Source organism: Anolis sagrei, chromosome Y (genome assembly GCF_037176765.1).
Source record: "Anolis sagrei isolate rAnoSag1 chromosome Y, rAnoSag1.mat, whole genome shotgun sequence".
Classification (NCBI taxonomy): domain Eukaryota; kingdom Metazoa; phylum Chordata; class Lepidosauria; order Squamata; family Dactyloidae; genus Anolis; species Anolis sagrei.
Genome location: NC_090035.1, coordinates 51,289,029 through 51,307,382, shown reverse-complemented (window position 1 = coordinate 51,307,382; position 18,354 = coordinate 51,289,029). Strand labels below are relative to the sequence as shown.

The 18,354-nt window shown below is 43.5% G+C and overlaps 1 protein-coding gene across 1 annotated transcript in view; it reads right to left on the bottom strand.

The window, feature by feature from the left end:
• Positions 1 to 18,354, bottom strand: part of LOC137095312 (macoilin-like) — a 393,189-nt gene that overhangs the window by 166,935 nt on the left and 207,900 nt on the right. Inside the window, exons 4-5 of the mRNA XM_067461783.1 lie at positions 5,613 to 5,736; positions 2,705 to 2,883 (exon numbers count right to left, since the gene is read on the bottom strand). Coding sequence (XP_067317884.1) covers positions 2,705 to 2,883; positions 5,613 to 5,736 — 303 coding nt within the window. The remainder of the gene's footprint in view (positions 1 to 2,704; positions 2,884 to 5,612; positions 5,737 to 18,354) is intronic.

Genomic DNA, 18,354 nt, shown 5'->3' with positions numbered 1-18,354 from the left:
TCCTCTCTTGTAGTTTGAAGCCATTGTTCCGCGTCCTAGTCTCCAGGGAAGCAGAAAACAAGCTTGCTCCCTCCTCCCTGTGGCTTCCTCTCACATATTTAAACATAGCTATCATATCCCCTCTCAGCCTTCTCTTCTTCAGACACACAATGACAACAATCCTATCTCATGAGCCAAAAGCAGGCCCACACTTCCCAGAGATACTAATAAGTTTATATTTGTTAAAATTGTTCTTCATTTTAATTATTGTATTGTTTTAAAGTGATTTTTGCACTACAAATAAGATATGTGTATGCATAGGAATTCATTCATGTTTTTTTTTTCAAATTATAATCCGGCCCTCCAACAATTTGACCTTGGCCCCCTGTTTAAAAAGTTTGTGGACCCCTGATCTAGAATCTATTTCCAAGTTAGACTTTTTCCTTATTCTTCACTGCTATTCCTAATCTATAACTGTTCTCTCCTAACTATCTGCTCCAACTCTCTTCTCTAACACGCACACGCCTCAGGATTTTAAAACGCCCCTTTTCCCCCTCTCAGCTTCTCCTAAACTCTGCCCCCTTTCTCTACACCAATCCCGGCCATTCCCTGCTGTCTAATGCCTAAGACACGCCCCCCTGCTCTGAACTGCACTCAAGATGGCGTCCCTTCTCCAAAATGGCTGCTGATGCTTTGCCTTGCCCATTCCCTATCTTTCTAGGCTTACAGGCTTTTCCTGGCCCTGCATCCTGGCTGTAACTAAGGTAAGGGTTCTTCACAAGTGGGTCATGGGGGCTCTGTGTGCCAAGTTTGGTCTGTACTGGTAATTTTCTGACGTAGCCCATTTTCTTTTACTCTCCTCTCTTTTTCATCTCGGAATCTTGGAATTGAGGTTGGCCAATCAGAGCCCATATGCAAATTTCCTTCTCTCATGTCCCCGTTTCTGTCATGAACTCTTTTCTCCACCAGGGGCTCTTCTTGAAGCTGGCCAATCAGAGACCATATGCAAATAGCACCACAGTGGCAGCCAATCAGAAAGCTGGCACATACCCCTCCAGTCGCACCACCACACTTCCGCTGCATACAAACTTTGACTTTTATTATATACATAGATATAGATATAGATAAATGCTCGGGTTATTTGGAAAAGTCAATTTTTTAAAATGCATAAGGTCAGGGATCCTTATGCTGAATTGAACACTATTTGTGTCTTAATATTTGCACTAAAATGTGCAATGCAAGGCCAGAAAGTTATTTTTGTTTTTTTACAATATGTTCTGTCTACTTGATCTTTATGAAACAAATTGCATTTGTTTTAAACAGACGGCCATGTCCCTGTCCCTCAAAGTGCTGGAGGACCGGATTATAATTTGAAAAAAAGAAGAAGAATGAATTCCCATGCACACATCTTATTAATAATGCAAAAACCCACAAAAAATAGAATAATTAAAACGAAAAACAGTTTTAACAAATATAAACTTATTAGTATTTCAATGGGAAGTGTGGACCTGCTTTTGGCTGATGAGATAGGATTGTTGTTGTTGTTGTGTGCTTTCAAGTCGTTTCAGGTCTAGGTTGACCCTGAGTGACAGCTAGGTAAATGACCTTGGAGGGCCATATCTGTCCCCTGGGCCTTAGTTTGAGGACCCCTGCATAAGGTTGTGGGTGAACTACAACTTACATCATACCAGGTTAAACCCGAAAAACTCAATAAATACTTAGTTTGTTATGTTAGGAAAGTTAGCTCTTGATGCATCATCAGTTAGGTTCAGTGTGCTCTCTGGGTTTAGGGTAAAGTACAACTCCCACTATTTTGAGTCAGTCCCCTCAAATCTCTCCAGTGAACTATAAATCCCAGTACCTATAACAGCTATAAATCAAGATGAATTTTCCCCAAAGCCCTCCTGTATTTTTTGTTGGTCACGTGGGTTCTGTGTGCCAAATGTGGTCCAGGTTCATTGTCAGTAGGGGTCACAGTGCTCTAACTTGATGCAGTGTGAACTACATCATGTGGAGTCAGTCCCACAAACTCCTCCAACATATGTAGTTGCCGATTAGTTCGGCTCTGTTTGTTGTGCTGACAGAGTTGAAAAGAGTAGGAAAGGGTTAAGGGAGAGGCAGTGGGTGGGATCATGCAAAATCCACACTAATGGAAAGAGTAACACTGGGATATCTCTGTAGTGGAAGAAACGTGTAAATCTAGAATGAAATTGTTCCTGAATGAAAGCATTCTTTGGGTGGTGGGCAATATGATGTTTGGGGAGGACATTGACAGGAGCTGGGCTACACATTCATAGCACTTGATATAACCTGAAATGTCACTGGAAGTAACCACTGTATAAATGGATTGATTCAAACAAGGAAGCCATAGCCCTGAGTTAGCAACACTTGAATAGGGCTATTGATAAACCACTTCTGAGTGTTTTTCATCACAAAAATCCTATAATATAGCTATCCAAATTTAAATAAGTCATTGTGAACAGTCAGACAAGTGGGATAGCAATAATCCCTGCTATTTTGTTTATTGTCAAACTCTGTTTCCAAAACTCTACAGAGGTAATCAAAAGAAGAACAAAAATGGCCATTAATCATTGTTGCATTAGCAACATAAAGTTACCATTGAAAGAGGAAATAATTCCAGAAAGGCAAAAGGAGAGAAGAGAGACACGTATCTGCCTCCAAATCACTATGCCTGCCCCCAGGTCTGTAATAATCCAGAACTCACCCTCTTCTGCTTCTCTTTCTTGTCTCTGTAGCATTTGCTGTTCCGGCGGCAGGGCTTGCTGCAGAAGCTGCATGTAAAATTCATTTTCTTTCTGCACTTCTTTTTGCTTTCTTAATCGCATTTTATAGCTAACGTAACTTTTGAAGCCAAAGCCCAAAGTCACCACAGGATAACCGATACTAGAACAAAAGTGATGACTTTGTTAATAGAAACAGAACCATAAAGAGTAAGCGAATGAGTATCCTGGCATGAAGCAAAACATTGTCTATGACAGTATATTGTTAATACTGTCGTTAATATGACGACAGTATTAACAATATAATATGCAATTATGTACAGGCAGTCCCCAAGTTACAAACAAGATAGGTTGTTTATATTTAGATGTAAGTCAGAAGAGGTACATTTTAAAGTGTACAGTAGATTCTCTCTTATCTGACATAAACGGGCCAGCAGAACGTCAGATAAACGAAAATGTCAGATAATACGGAGTCTCCTACTGTTACTCATCCGATGCGGTGCTACACAACTAGAATAATAATAACAGGGACTCAAAAGGTTAAGGCAAGGCAACACCTCAGGGCTAGAGCAACCCAGCAGAAAATTCCCTGATGTGGAAGAGGAGTGTGGAAATCACAGAGGGAGGGAGGGAGGATGCTTCCACTTCTGCTCTGGCCTCTTTTCCCCCTTTCCTCCCTCCCTCCTCCTCCTCCTCCTCCTCCTCCTCCTCCTCCTCCTCCTCATCTTGCCTTTTTCACTTATTGGGAATGGAGAGATAGTTGGGGAACGCTCCTTTAATTGAAGGGGAAATGCTGGAGGAAAAGGGGGATGTAAAGGAGAGGTAAAACTACTGCCACCCAATCTGTGAAGAAAGCCGGGCAATGATAAATATCAGCCCATGAGCTGGTCTATAAAGGGACTATTATTTACAGAAGTATTGATAGCGTAGCATTTTCTGTCCCTGGTTTGGCTTTACTTCTTATGCAGGCTGTTTGACTTAAGAGAAACTGTATCAGGCAAGGCTTGAGGAAAACAGTAACAAGTTTATTTTAACAGGAGTATAACATGTTTAATTGTTTCTTCACAAGAGGCACGAATCTTGACTGGTTACATTAGTAAGGTTTCATGAGCAACCTCAGGCACAGACTTCAAGAGGCTTCTACATTTTTCCTGGACAACTGTCCCAACAAAAGAAACAAGCCAAAAGGCCTATTCAACAGAATTGGCTCCCAGCCAAACCTTGATTAACCCAGAATCAATAACCCCCTGTAGTTATATCACTACCGGGTCCTTTCCTGTAACCCCTTTGGTCACAAATAAACTCCCTGTTTCTCCCACTAGAGAAACTAGTCCTTTCCTGTAGCTCACCGGCTTACAACGTAATTCCCTGAATCTCCACCCAGAGATTCAGTTTTCCCTGTAGCTCACCGGCTACAGACCCACTTTCAAAAAGCTGCGCCGTGAAGTGATAGTTGGCTCTGCCCCCATTGCTATGGCAACTCAGCTCAAGCCACCAGCCACCATTTCTAACAAAATATAATCCTACATACTTTAAACAACACATAACCATAAGAATAAAAGTTACACATCATCACAGGGGACATCTGATAAAAGTGTTGGATAAGATGGAATGTCGGATAAGTGAAACCCTACTGTAACTCCAACTATATATATAGTAAAAGTAAAAGTTTCCCCTTGACATTAAGTTGAATCATGTCTGACTCTGGGGAGTGGTCTCATCTCCATTTCTAAGCCGAAGAGCCACATTATCTGTAGACACCTTCTGTGGTCACTGGCATGACTACATGGAGTACCATTATCTTTCCACAGAAGCAGTATCTCTTGATCTACTCACATTTGCATGTTTTTTGAACTGCAAGGTTGGCAGAAGCTGGGGCTAACAGCGGGAGCTCACCCTGCTCCATGGATTCGAACCACCAACCTTATATATATTTGGATGGTATGAGGAAGGGTTAACACCCATGTCATGTTTCTTTTACTGTATGTGCCCCGTTCAGGTTTTTTCACTTCACTTTCTGTGCCTGTGATAATTGGATTTTGAAAAATGTGCTTATTGTGGAAACAAGGATTGCTGAGAAAGCTTCAGTGGAGACCCTTTTGCCCCATTATAATAACTCTTCTAGGAGTGGATTTCCCTTCCTCAGGTAGCTTTCTCTCACTTCCTGTTGTCTCACCTCATTTGTAAACTATAAGTCGTTTGTAAGTCAGATGTTTGTAACTGAGGGATGGCCTGAATATATAAAGGTAGTCATGGATTAAGAATTCTTAATGGAAGGAAACAAAATGATATTTGTTTCAACAATTTAATGTGTGATTATATATACATGAAGGGAGAATCATGGATTAACACCAGTAAAGTTACAATAGATTAATAACACAATCTGACTGCCAGAACTAATTGAAACGCAACATAAACACACTAGAGAGGAGTGCAGTCTAAAATGTGTGGTTCTATCTGAAATGAAGACATTTACTCTCAGTGATTTGGCTCAATTGCATTCCCTTCAAGGGCCTGTCAGTTAATAGACAACCCAGTTACTGATATCCCTATCTATTGTCCTGAGAGGCTTCTGCGAAGTCAAGATGTTGATCTTCAGCAGCTCTATATTTTACAGAACAGAAGAACAGCATATCAGCCTCTGAGTGGTTACCCTTGTCTTTAACATTGAGGAGCTGCAGTTTATTATCTGCACAGAAAAAAAAACCACAATACGAATATAAGTGGGCTAGTGCCACAGTCCCTTCCGGTAAAGTATTTCCACATTCAGCTTAGAGAATTCAAACTTTGGTGGTCTAATTTTACAAAACAGCTGTTGCTTAGAAATGACAGGTGTGGCCATGAACCTGACACCAAGATCTAAATAAAAAAATAACTGGAATGAATACTTACCAGTGTGCAGCAAAAGGCCGACAAAGATCTACATGGAAGTTTTTAAGATCTTTAAATCTAACTGCTGCTTCAATATAAACAAACAGTATCCACAGTGATACTGTTGGTAAACACACACCCCTCTCTGTTGGAGAGAGACAGAAAAAGTAACTATTATTAACAGTTAAAAAGCAACCTAATTTACAACAGATTTATTGTTGAAGGCTTTCATGACTGGAACACTGGATTGTTGTGAGTTTTCCAGGCTGTATTGCCATGTTCCAGAAGCATTCTCTCCTGACGTTTCACCTGGATCTATGGCAGGCATCCTCAGAGATTGTGAGGTCTGAGGAAGCCTGCTATAGATGCAGGTGAAATGTCAGGAGAGAATGCTTCTGGAACATGGCCATACAGCTTGGAAAACTCACAACAATCCATTTACAACAGATTAAAACAATTAAAATGCATTACTTTGGCCCATAAGAGCTGTTCTGGAGATTAGGACATGAAGCAATTGATTCAAATTTCAGAGGGGGGGAGGGGAATTCCACCTAAACATTAGGAAGAACTTCTTGATGGCAAGAGCTATTTGGCAGTGGGAGATGCCACCTAGATGCCTTCTTTGGAGATTTTTAAACAGAGACTGGATGGCCATCTATTGGTGGACTCTTGATTTTGTTTTTCCTGCATGTCTGATGGAGGTTGGACTGGATGGCCTTTGGGGTCTCTTCCAACTTGAAGATTCTATTAGCTTGGCTTCATTCCAGTAAAGCAATGGTTCCCATCCTTTTTTGACCAGGGATCACTTGACTGGGGACCACTTTGATCATGGACCACTTTGTCCAGTTACCACTCTCTAATATTAGAACCAAAAGGGTTACAAATTAGTTTTTGGTCAACTTTAGATTTGGTTTGGTTATTTGGAGCACTGATTCAGAAAATTGCACTGGATAGACCACATCAGCTCAAGTTTCTGATAAAGAACATATGCCAGCCAATGCTCAGCCACAGAAAACCATATTTAATAATCTAGAGCTGATGTGGTAGTAGCAATCTTTCATGCGTAGTCAGCCTCTCTCATCCTGACATCCTCGTTGCCTCAGTACTATAAGATGGTTTTGTGAGACCCGGCACTCCCGTTGCCACAATCATATTTTTGTTCTTGCAGACCACTGGTGGTCCACAATCCACAGGTTGGGAACCATTGCAATAAAGTTTGGGATGAATCATGTTCCTTGAAAGCATGAACTGAGAAGGACATTCTAAAAAGCAAACCCCCAAGAACCTGAATGGTGAAAAAAACTCAAGGTTTTAAATCAGGCATGGGCAAACTTGGGCCCTCCAGAGGTTTTGGACTTCAACTCTCACTACAGAGAGTTGTGAGAGTTAGGAATGCAGCTGTTAGGAATTGTGGGAGTTGAAATCCAAAATCCCTGGAGGGCCCAAGTTTTCCCATAACTGGTTTAAATACAATTCATGACAAATACAATTGTCAGATCTCAGGCTTCTGTTTTAAGATCAAGTTAAGCTCATGATTTGCTACCTAGTTGGCAATGGTGCAGCAAGGCTCTTGGGCTTTTTGATCAACCATCCTCTTTGAGGCTGTTCTACATTTTCCTCGATAATTAGCAGGTTAATGTTTTTTTCCAACAATAATGTCTTGTTTCACTATCCATATTTTAATGCAAAGTATTGGGAGGTGAGGTGGAAACTAGGCAAATGAGATTTATATATCTGTGGAATAGGGCTGGGCGGTTTCGTTCGTTATTTTCGTATTTCGTTATTTTTTTGTTATTTTTTTTTATAACGGAACGATATCGATGTATTTTTCAAACCCGGAAGTGTTTTTTCTAAATTGAAGCAGCATCCGCCATCTTTGAAACGACTTCCGCTCGTTTCAGAAATGTCGTCAAAGACGGATGCATGCTGGGAGCGCCGGGAGCCAATCAGAAGAAGACACGGGGCTACTTGCCCCGTGTCTTTTTCTGATTGGCTGGGCTGTCCTTTAAAAGTGGCTGCGCGCTCCGCGTGGCTGCATTTGAGGGTGGGACAGAGCTGGGTAGACTTGGGTTGGGAGAATTGAGCCTTTGCCTTTCCTTTCCTTGCCTTGCCTTGTTTAGCCAGTTGCCTTCCCTTGCCTTCACCAGAGCTCCCTGTTGGCCGTTACCACCCCCAGCTCCCTCAAGGTCAGTCCAGTCACTTCAAGGATGCCATCCATCCATCTTGCCCTTGGTCGGCCCCTCTTCCTTTTGCCTTCCACTTTCCCCAGCCTTGCCTTAGTGCTTAGTTAGTTGTTGCTTGGGGACAGGGAGAAGCTTTGCCTCCCAGTACCTTGGCTGTGTGTGGCTGACTGTGTGTGGCGTTCAATTTTTCCAAATTATTGAAAAGTTCCAGTAGTGTTATAGTAATTTAAATTTAGTAGTCATTAACCCCCCCCCAAATAACCAACCAGTGTTTGTGTGCTCTGTTTGTTTGTTTTGTGTTTGTGTAATCTCAAACTAGTAGAGTTACACAAGCAGCCAGTGTTTGCGTGGCGTGCTACTCATTTCTTTTGTGTAATCCCAAACTTGTTACACAACCTGCCAGTGTTTGCATGCTACTCATTTTTTTTTGTGTAATCTCAAACTTGTTACACAACCAGCCAGTTTTGGCGTGCCGCTCATTTCTTTGATGTGATCTCAAACTTGTTACACAACCAGCCAGTTTTAGCGTGCCGCTCATTTCTTTTTTGTGATCTCAAACTTGTTACACAACCAGCCAGTTTTGACGTGCCGCTCATTTCTTTGGTGTGATCTCAAACTTGTTACACAACCAGCCAGTTTTGGCGTGCTGTTCATTTCTTTGGTGTGATCTCAAACTTGTTACACAACCAGCCAGTTTTAGCGTGCCGCTCATTTTTTTTTTTGTGATCTCAAACTTGTTACACAACCAGCCACTTTTGGCGTGCCGCTCATTTCTTTGGTGTGATCCCAATTCTTTACTGTTAACTTAAACTAGTCACATAACCAGTGAGATGAAACGTTTCCTTCCCAGCTTTTCGGGACGCAAGGGCCCAGTGTCATCACGAACATCTAAGAAAGGCAGGGGACTGAAGATGAGCACATTGGCAAGAAGGGAACATTCCACCAACGAGATGGTTACTGAAACACACACAGATGCTTCCACCAGCTGTGAGATGGCAGAACCTTCTACATCATTTCAAAAGACTCAACATTTAGCTCCTGATGTCCTTCCAAGTACCTCTGGTCATGAAGAGGAGGGTGAGGAGGCGGACGTGTCTGAGGGATGGGAGGAAGAAAACATGGAATCTGCTTTCACCACAGGAAATAGTGATCCAGAGGACTGCATGCTGCTGGAGGGCGAGTTACAGAAACGACCAACAATCTGACTCCCTTCCACAAGCACCGTCACTACAAACACAAGCATTATACCTGAATCGCGTGTCGGTAGGCCGAGATCGCTCCTATGGGATCATTACGGTGAACAATTACAGACCGATCTCCAACCTTCCTTTTTTGGGTAAGGTGCTGGAGCGGGTGGTCGCCCTCCAGCTCCAGGGCTTCCTGGATGACATCAATTACCTAGATCGGGCACAGTCTGGTTTCAGGCATGGTCATGGCACCGAGACAGCCTTTGTCGCCTTTGTGGATGACCTCCGTAGAGTACTGGATAGGGGGAGTGTAACCCTGCTGGTTCTCTTGGACATCTCAGCGGCTTTCGATACCATCGATCATGGTATCCTTCTGGGTTGCCTCTCTGGGATGGGTCTCGGGGGCACGGTTTTGTCGTGGCTCCGGTCCTTCCTGGAGGAACGAACCCAGATGGTGAAGCTGGTAGATGCCTGCTCGGACCCCTTGCCTTTGACCTGTGGGGTCCCGCAAGGCTCTATTTTATCTCCCATGCTTTTTAACATCTACATGAAACCGCTGGGAGAGGTCATCCGGAGTTTTGGAGTTGGGTGCCATCTCTACGCAGATGACACACAACTCTACTACTCTTTTCCACCTAATTCCAAGGAGGCCTCTCGGGTGCTAGACGAGTGCCTGGCCGCTGTGTCCATCTGGATGAGGACGAACAAGCTGAAGATCAATCCCGACAAGACAGAGGTCCTCCTGGTCGATCGCAAACCAGACCGGGGTATAGGGTAGCAACCTGTGTTGGACGGGGTTACAATCCCCCTGAAGCCACAGGTCCGCCGTTTGGGAGTACTCCTGGACTCATCGCTCACGCTTGAGGCTCAGGCGTTGGCGGTAGCTGGGAGAGCTTTTGCACAACTGAGACTTGTGCGCCAGCTGCGCCCGTACCTTGCTAAGGCTGATCTGGCCGGGGTGGTCCATGCCTTAGTCACCTCTAGACTGGATTACTGCAATGCACTCTACGTGGGGCTGCCCTTGAAAACGGCTCGGAAATTCCAACTGGTCCAACGGGCAGCAGCCAGGATGTTAACGGGGGCCCATTACAGAGAGAGGTCAACCCTCCTGTTGAAGGAGCTCCACTGGCTGCCGTTCATTTTCCGAGCCCAATTTAAGGTGAAGGTGCTTACCTACAAAGCCCTGAACGGTTTGGGACCACCCTACCTGGGTGACCGCATCGCTGTCTACGAACCCACACGCTCACTTCGGTCATCAGGAGAGGCCTTGCTCATGATCCCGCCTGCGTCACAGGCACGTTTGGTGGGGACGTGAGACAGGGCCTTCTCTGGTGGCCCCCCACCTCTGGAATGCCCTCCCGAAAGATCTCAGACAGGCCCCTACTTTGGCGGTTTTCAGAAAGAATCTGAAAACCTGGCTGTTCCAACTTGCCTTTTCAGATTAGGAACCCCACTACCAAACCCCAGAAGCACTTTAGTAGAGCCAAGATCACTGCTCATCGCACACTGCACTTGATTTTAATCCCATATCCCTCCGACACTTCAGCACTTTTTAATCCTGTACCCCTACTCCGGCCGGCTCAGTTTTTAATAATTGTCCTGTTGTATTGCTATTGTTTATTGTTTTCTGCTTTAACTGTTTTATTTGCTATGTACTGTATTGTTGTATTGTATTGGGCTCCGGCCTGCTGTAAGCCGCATCAAATCCCTTGGGAGATGCTAGGGGGGACAAATAAAGTAATAATAATAATAATAATAATAATATAATTACGACGTCCATGCTCAGAAGGCCACTTTGGCGGTTTGCAAGCATTGCGGTGTGAGCGTTAGCAGAGGAAAAGATCTGAGGCATCTTGCCACAAGAGGGCTAAGGATGCACATGAAGAGGCACCACCCAAATGTAAAGTTGGACGCAGTTGAAGTCGCCAGCACATGCAGCAGTACACGGAGCACTCCAACCTCACCAACAGGCCCCATGCAGAAAACCATCGATACTTGGGGCGTGCAAGTTACAAGGGTGAAATCTGGATTGAAGCCGCCATCAGTGAAGGAAATAACACGTTGCCCTTCCGTATGGTGGAACGGGAAGGTTTCCGCCGATTTGTTCACCTCCTTGCACCATGATACAATATCCCGAATCACAAAACTTTCTCTAGAACAGTCATTCCAGCATTGTTCGAGGGATGCAAGCAACGTCTCAGAACCCTGTTGAACAAATCACAAACTGTCCATGTACATTTCACATCAGACATTTGGACGAGCACAGGAGGAGGGCATTCCTATCTGTCCCTGACCGCTCACTGGTGGGAGGCGGAGGGTTGCCCCGACTCGGGTCATCGTTGGGCACTCCTGTCACTGGAGGTGATCGATACGGATCACAGGGCCAACACCATTTCTGAGTACTTGCGAGAGATGATGAGAGACTGGATGCGGCATAAGCATTCCGGTGGTACTAACTCGGGATTCATGGTCACAGATGCAGGAAGGAACATGATCCGGGCGGTCGAAAGTGCCAGCTTCTCAAACGTAACATGCATGGCGCACTTGCTGCATAACTGCGTAAAAGATGGCTTCAAGGGGCCCGATGAGAACAGCGCCACCGCCGTCACTCAACTCATTGACCGCTGCCGCAGAATCACGGGCTTCTTCCACCGTAGCTCTAAGTCCGCAAAAATGCTGCGTGACAGGCAGACCCTGGAGTGCCTCCCACAACACCGGTTACTGCAGGATGTCTCAACCCGCTGGAACTCCACCTACATGATGTTGGAGCGCATGGTGGAGCAACAGAGGGCAATCCACGCTGTCTCACTATCAATTGCGGCTCCGATAAACAAGCTGGTCCCCAACAACCAGGAGTGGATGACCATCACTCAGCTGGTGGAGATCCTAGAACCATTCAAATTAGCCACCGATAAACTTTCAGCACAGAAAGCACTACTCAGCCATGTGGTCCCTGTCATCTTGCGTTTGAAGAGGCATTTGGAGTCGCTGGGTGGACAAAGTACATTGCAATCTATGGCTGGGTCCCTGACTCCACAGGCTCAGGAGGTGGTCAGAAAGTTGACTTTCGCCACCCGTAAACGTCTTCTACCGCTGAGGGAGAGCAAGACTCATGTTTTGGCAGCACTCTGCGACCCTTGCATCAAGGACACTGTCTGCCCCAAAGAACTGCGGAAGTGGAAGACCGAACTTCTCGCCATCGTGAGAGAAGAATACTCTCGGAGGGTGGGGGAACACCCAGAGGAAGTTGTTGCTGCCGTTACTCCATGAAACACCAGCGGTTACAGTAGCACCGATACCAGTAGTCCCACCTTGCCACCTACAAGGGACGACAGAAGAGAAGTACGGCAGAAAAAGAGGACCACTGAGAATTTCATAAACGACAGTATTGCTTTTCTTGCAGAGGAAGGAATTTCTTTGTCGGCCTAGGCGGCAAAGTTAGACTTGGCTGAGTACTCTGTTAATCGTTACTTTGAGGAGCCTCAGGAGAATTTAGAGACCAATCAATTGGCGTACTGGTCCTCCCGAAGCAAGACATGGCCTGACCTCTAAACTGTCGCACGCAAGTATCTCAGCTGTCCACCAACAAGCGTGCAGAGTGAGAGGGTCTTCAGCCTCGCAGGAGACATCATCACCCTCCAACGTAACTCGCTCGACCCCCTTGCTGTGGAAAAGCTGGTCTTCTTGAAGGCCAACTTGCCAGTTTTGGGCTATCCTCAGATTGATTTTGATAGCACGGACCTGTAGATCACTACAGTCTTTTTATTTTGTAAAACCAGAAATGATTTCCTTTTAAAAACCCTAACCCTAACCCTAGCACCGTCTGAGTTGTATTCTGTTACAGCCAGTGTTTGTGTTGATTTCTGATGTTTCCTCGTGTCTTTTGTGTTAAATAAAAGTACAACCAGTGTTTGCATTCCGCTCATTTCTTTGGTGTAATCTCAAACTTGTAACACAACCTGCCAGTGTTGGCGTGCTCCTTATTGTAATAGTGTAATCTCAAACTTGTTACACAACCTGCCAGTGTTGGCGTGCTACTTATTTTTTTAGTGTAATCTCAAACTTGTTACACAACCTGCCAGTGTTTGCGAGTTACTCATCATTTCTTTGGTGTGATCTCAAACTTGTCACACAACCAGCCAGTGTTGGTGTGCTATTCATTTCTTTGGTGTAATCTCAAACTTATTACACAACCAGCCAGTTTTTGCGTGCTACTTATTTTTTTTAGTGTAATCTCAAACTTGTAACACAACCTGCCAGTGTTGGCATGCTACATATTGTTTTAGTGTAATCTCAAACTTATTACACAACTAGCCAGTGATTGCGTGCTACTCATTTCTTTGGTGTAATCTCAAACTTGTAACACAACCAGCCAGTGATTGCGTGCTACTTATTTTTTTTAGTCTCATCTCCAACTTGTAACACAACCTGCCAGTGTTGGCGTGCTACTTATTTTTTTGTGTAATCTCAAACTTGTTACACAACTAGCCAGTGATTGCATGCTACTCATTTCTTTGGTGTAATCTCAAACTGGTCACACAACAACCAGCCAGTGATTGCGTGTTACTCATTTCTTCTGTGAGATCTCAAACTTGTCACACAGCAACCAGCCAGTGATTGCGTGCTGCTCATTTCTTTTGTGTGATCTCAAACTTGTTACACAACAACCAGCCAGTTTTTGCGTGCTACTCATTTCTTTGGTGTGATCTCAAACTTGTCCCACAACCTGCCAGTGTTGGCGTGCTACTCATTTCTTTGTTGTGATCTCAAACTTGTCACACAACCTGCCAGTGTTGGCGTGTTACTCATTTCTTTGGTGTGATTTCAAAATTGTCACACAACAACCAGCCAGTGATTGTGTGCTACTCATTTCTTTGTTGTGATCTCAAACTTGTCACACAACAACCAGCCAGTGTTGGCGTGCTACTTATTTTTTTAGTGTAATCTCAAACTTGTTACACAACCTGCCAGTGTTGGCGTGCTACTTATTTTTTTAGTGTAATCTCAACTTGTTACACAACCTGCCAGTGTTTGTGTGCTACTCATCATTTCTTTGGTGTGATCTCAAACTTGTCACACAACCAGCCAGTGATTGCGTGCTGCTCATTTCTTTTGTGTGATCTCATACTTGTTACACAACAACCAGCCAGTTTTTGCGTGCTACTCATTTCTTTTGTGTGATCTCAAACTTGTCACACAACCTGCCAGTGTTGGTGTGCTATTCATTTCTTTGGTGTAATCTCAAACTTGTTACACAACCAGCCAGTGATTGCGTGCTACTCATTTCTTTGGTGTAATCTCAAACTTCTAACACAACCTGCCAGTGTTGGCGTGCTACATATTGTTTTACTGTAATCTCAAACTTGTAACACAACCTGCCAGTGTTGGCGTGCTACTTATTTTTTTGTGTAATCTCAAACTTGTTACACAACTAGCCAGTGATTGCATGCTACTCATTTCTTTGGTGTGATCTCAAACTTGTCACACAACAACCAGCCAGTGATTGCGTGATACTCATTTCTTTTGTGAGATCTCAAACTTGTCACACAGAAACCAGCCAGTGATTGTGTGCTGCTCATTTCTTTTGTGTGATCTCAAACTTGTTACACAACAACCAGCCAGTTTTTGCGTGCTACACATTTCTTTGGTGTGATCTCAAACTTGTCCCACAACCTGCCAGTGTTGGCGTGCTACTCATTTCTTTGGTGTGATCTCAAACTTGTCACACAACAACAAGCCAGTGATTGCGTACCACTCATTTCTTTGGTGTGATCTCAAACTTGTCACAAAACAACCAGCAAGTGATTGCGTGCTACTTATTTTTTTAGTGTAATCTCAAACTTGTAACACAACCTGCCATTGTTGGCGTGGTACTCATTTCTTTGTTGTGATCTCAAACTTGTCACACAACAACCCGCCAGTGTTTGCATGCTGCTCATTTCTTTGGTGTGATCACAAACTTGTTACACAACAACCAGCCGGTGATTGCATGCTACTTATTTTTTAGTGTAATCTCAAACTTGTTACACAACCTGCCAGTGTTGGCGTGCTACTTATATTTTTAGTGTAATCTCAAACTTGTTACACAACTTGCCAGTGTTTGCGTGCTACTCATCATTTCTTTTGTGTGATCTCAAACTTGTTATACAACAACCAGCCAGTGATTGTGTGCTACTTATTTTTTTAGTGTAATCTAAAACTTGTAACACAACCAGCTAGTGATTGCGTGCTACTCATTTCTTTGATGTGATCTCAAACTTGTCAACCACCTGCCAGTGTTGGCGTGTTACTCATTTCTTTGGTTTGATTTCAAACTTGTCACACAGCAACCAGCCAGTGATTGCATGCTGCTCATATCTTTTGTGTGATCTCGAACTTGTTACACAACAACCAGCCAGTTTTTGCGTGCTACTCATTTCTTTGGTGTGATCTCAAACTTGTCCCACAACCTGCCAGTGTTGGCGTGCTACTCATTTCTTTGGTGTGATCTTAAACTTGTCACAAAACAACCAGCAAGTGATTGCGTGCTACTTATTTTTTTAGTGTAATCTCAAACTTGTAACACAACCTGCCATTGTTGGCGTGGTACTCATTTCTTTGTTGTGATCTCAAACTTGTCACACAACAACCAGCCAGTGATTGCGTGCTACTCATTTCTTTGGTGTGATCTCAAACTTGTCACGCAACAACCCGCCAGTGTTTGCATGCTGCTCATTTATTTGGTATGATCACAAACTTGTTACACAACAACCAGCCAGTGATTGCATGCTACTTATTTTTTTAGTGTAATCTCAAACTTGTTACACAACCTGCCAGTGTTGGCGTGCTACTTATTTTTTTAGTGTAATCTCAAACTTGTTACACAACTTGCCAGTGTTTGCGTGCTACTCAACATTTCTTTTGTGTGATCTCAAACTTGTTATACAACAAAGAGCCAGTGATTGTGTGCTACTTATTTTTTTAGTGTAATCTAAAACTTGTAACACAACCAGCTAGTGATTGTGTGCTACTCATTTCTTTGGTGTGATCTCAAACTTGTCACACAACAACCAGCCAGTGATTGCGTGGTACTCATTTCTTTGTTGTGATCTCAAACTTGACACACAACAACCAGCCAGTGTTTGCGTGCTGCTCATTTCTTTTGTGTGATCTCAAACTTGTTATACTACAACCAGCCAGTGATTGTGTGCTACTTATTTTTTTAATGTAATCTCAAATTTGTAACACAACCAGCTAGTGATTGCGTGCTACTCATTTCTTTGGTGTGATCTCAAACTTGTCACACAACCTGCCAGTGTTGGCGTGTTACTCATTTCTTTGGTGTGATCTCAAACTTGTTACACAACCTGCCAGTGTTGGCGTGCTACTTATTTTTTTAGTGTAATCTCAAACTTGTTACACAACCTGCCAGTGTTTGCGTGCTACTCATAATTTCTTTGGTGTGATCTCAAACTTGTCACACAACCAGCCAGTGATTGCATGCTGCTCATTTCTTTTGTGTGATCTCAAACTTGTCACACAACAACCAGCCAGTTTTTGCGTGCTACTCATTTTTTTGGTGTGATCTCAAACATGTCACACAACCTGCCAGTGTTGGCGTGCTACTCATTTCTTTGGTGTGATCTCAAACTTGTCACACAACAACCAGCCAGTGATTGCGTGGTACTCATTTCTTTGTTGTGATCTCAAACTTGTCACAAAACAACCAGCAAGTGATTGCGTGCTACTTATTTTTTTAGTGTAATCTCAAAATTGTAACACAACCTGCCATTGTTAGCGTGGTACTCATTTCTTTGTTGTGATCTCAAACTTGTCACACAACAACCAGCCAGTGATTGCGTGGTACTCATTTTTTTGGTGTGGTCTCAAACTTGTCACAAAACAACCAGCAAGTGATTGCATGCTACTTATTTTTTTAGTGTAATCTCAAACTTGTAACACAACCTGCCATTGTTGGCGTGGTACTCATTTCTTTGTTGTGATCTCAAACTTGTCACACAACAACCAGCCAGTGATTGCGTGGTACTCATTTCTTTGGTGTGATCTCAAACTTGTCACACAACAACCCGCCAGTGTTTGCATGCTGCTCATTTCTTTGGTATGATCACAAACTTGTTACACAACAACCAGCCAGTGATTGCATGCTACTTATTTTTTTAGTGTAATCTCAAACTTGTTACACAACCTGCCAGTGTTGGCGTGCTACTTATTTTTTTAGTGTAATCTCAAACTTGTTACACAACTTGCCAGTGTTTGCGTGCTACTCAACATTTCTTTTGTGTGATCTCAAACTTGTTATACAACAACCAGCCAGTGATTGTGTGCTACTTATTTTTTTAGTGTAATCTAAAACTTGTAACACAACCAGCTAGTGATTGCGTGCTACTCATTTCTTTGGTGTGATCTCAAACTTGTCACACAACAACCAGCCAGTGATTGCGTGGTACTCATTTCTTTGTTGTGATCTCAAACTTGACACACAACAACCAGCCAGTGTTTGCGTGCTGCTCATTTCTTTTGTGTGATCTCAAACTTGTTATACAACAACCAGCCAGTGATTGCGTGCTTCTTATTTTTTTAATGTAATCTCAAACTTGTACCACAACCAGCTAGTGATTGCGTGCTACTCATTTCTTTGGTGTGATCTCAAACTTGTCACACAACCTGCCAGTGTTGGCGTGTTACTCATTTCTTTGGTGTGATCTCAAAGTCGTTACACAACCTGCCAGTGTTGGCGTGCTACTTATTTTTTTAGTGTAATCTCAAACTTGTTACACAACCTGCCAGTGTTTGCGTGCTACTCATCATTTCTTTGGTGTGATCTCAAACTTGTCACACAACCAGCCAGTGATTGCGTGCTGCTCATTTCTTTTGTGTGATCTCTAACTTGTTACACAACAACCAGCTAGTTTTTGCGTGCTACTCATTTCTTTGGTGTGATCTCAAACATGTCACACAACCTGCCAGTGTTGGCGTGCTACTCATTTCTTTGGTGTGATCTCAAACTTGTCACACAACAACCAGCCAGTGATTGCGTGCTACTCATTTCTTTGGTGTGATCTCAAACTTTTCACAAAACAACCAGCAAGTGATTGCGTGCTACTTATTTTTTTAGTGTAATCTCAAACTTGTAACACAACCTGCCATTGTTGGCGTGGTACTCATTTCTTTGTTGTGATCTCAAACTTGTCACACAACAACCAGCCAGTGATTGCGTGGTACTCATTTCTTTGGTGTGATCTCAAACTTGTCACACAACAACCCGCCAGTGTTTGCATGCTGCTCATTTCTTTGGTGTGATCACAAACTTGTTACACAACAACCAGCCAGTGATTGCATGCTACTTATTTTTTAGTGTAATCTCAAACTTGTTACACAACCTGCCAGTGTTGG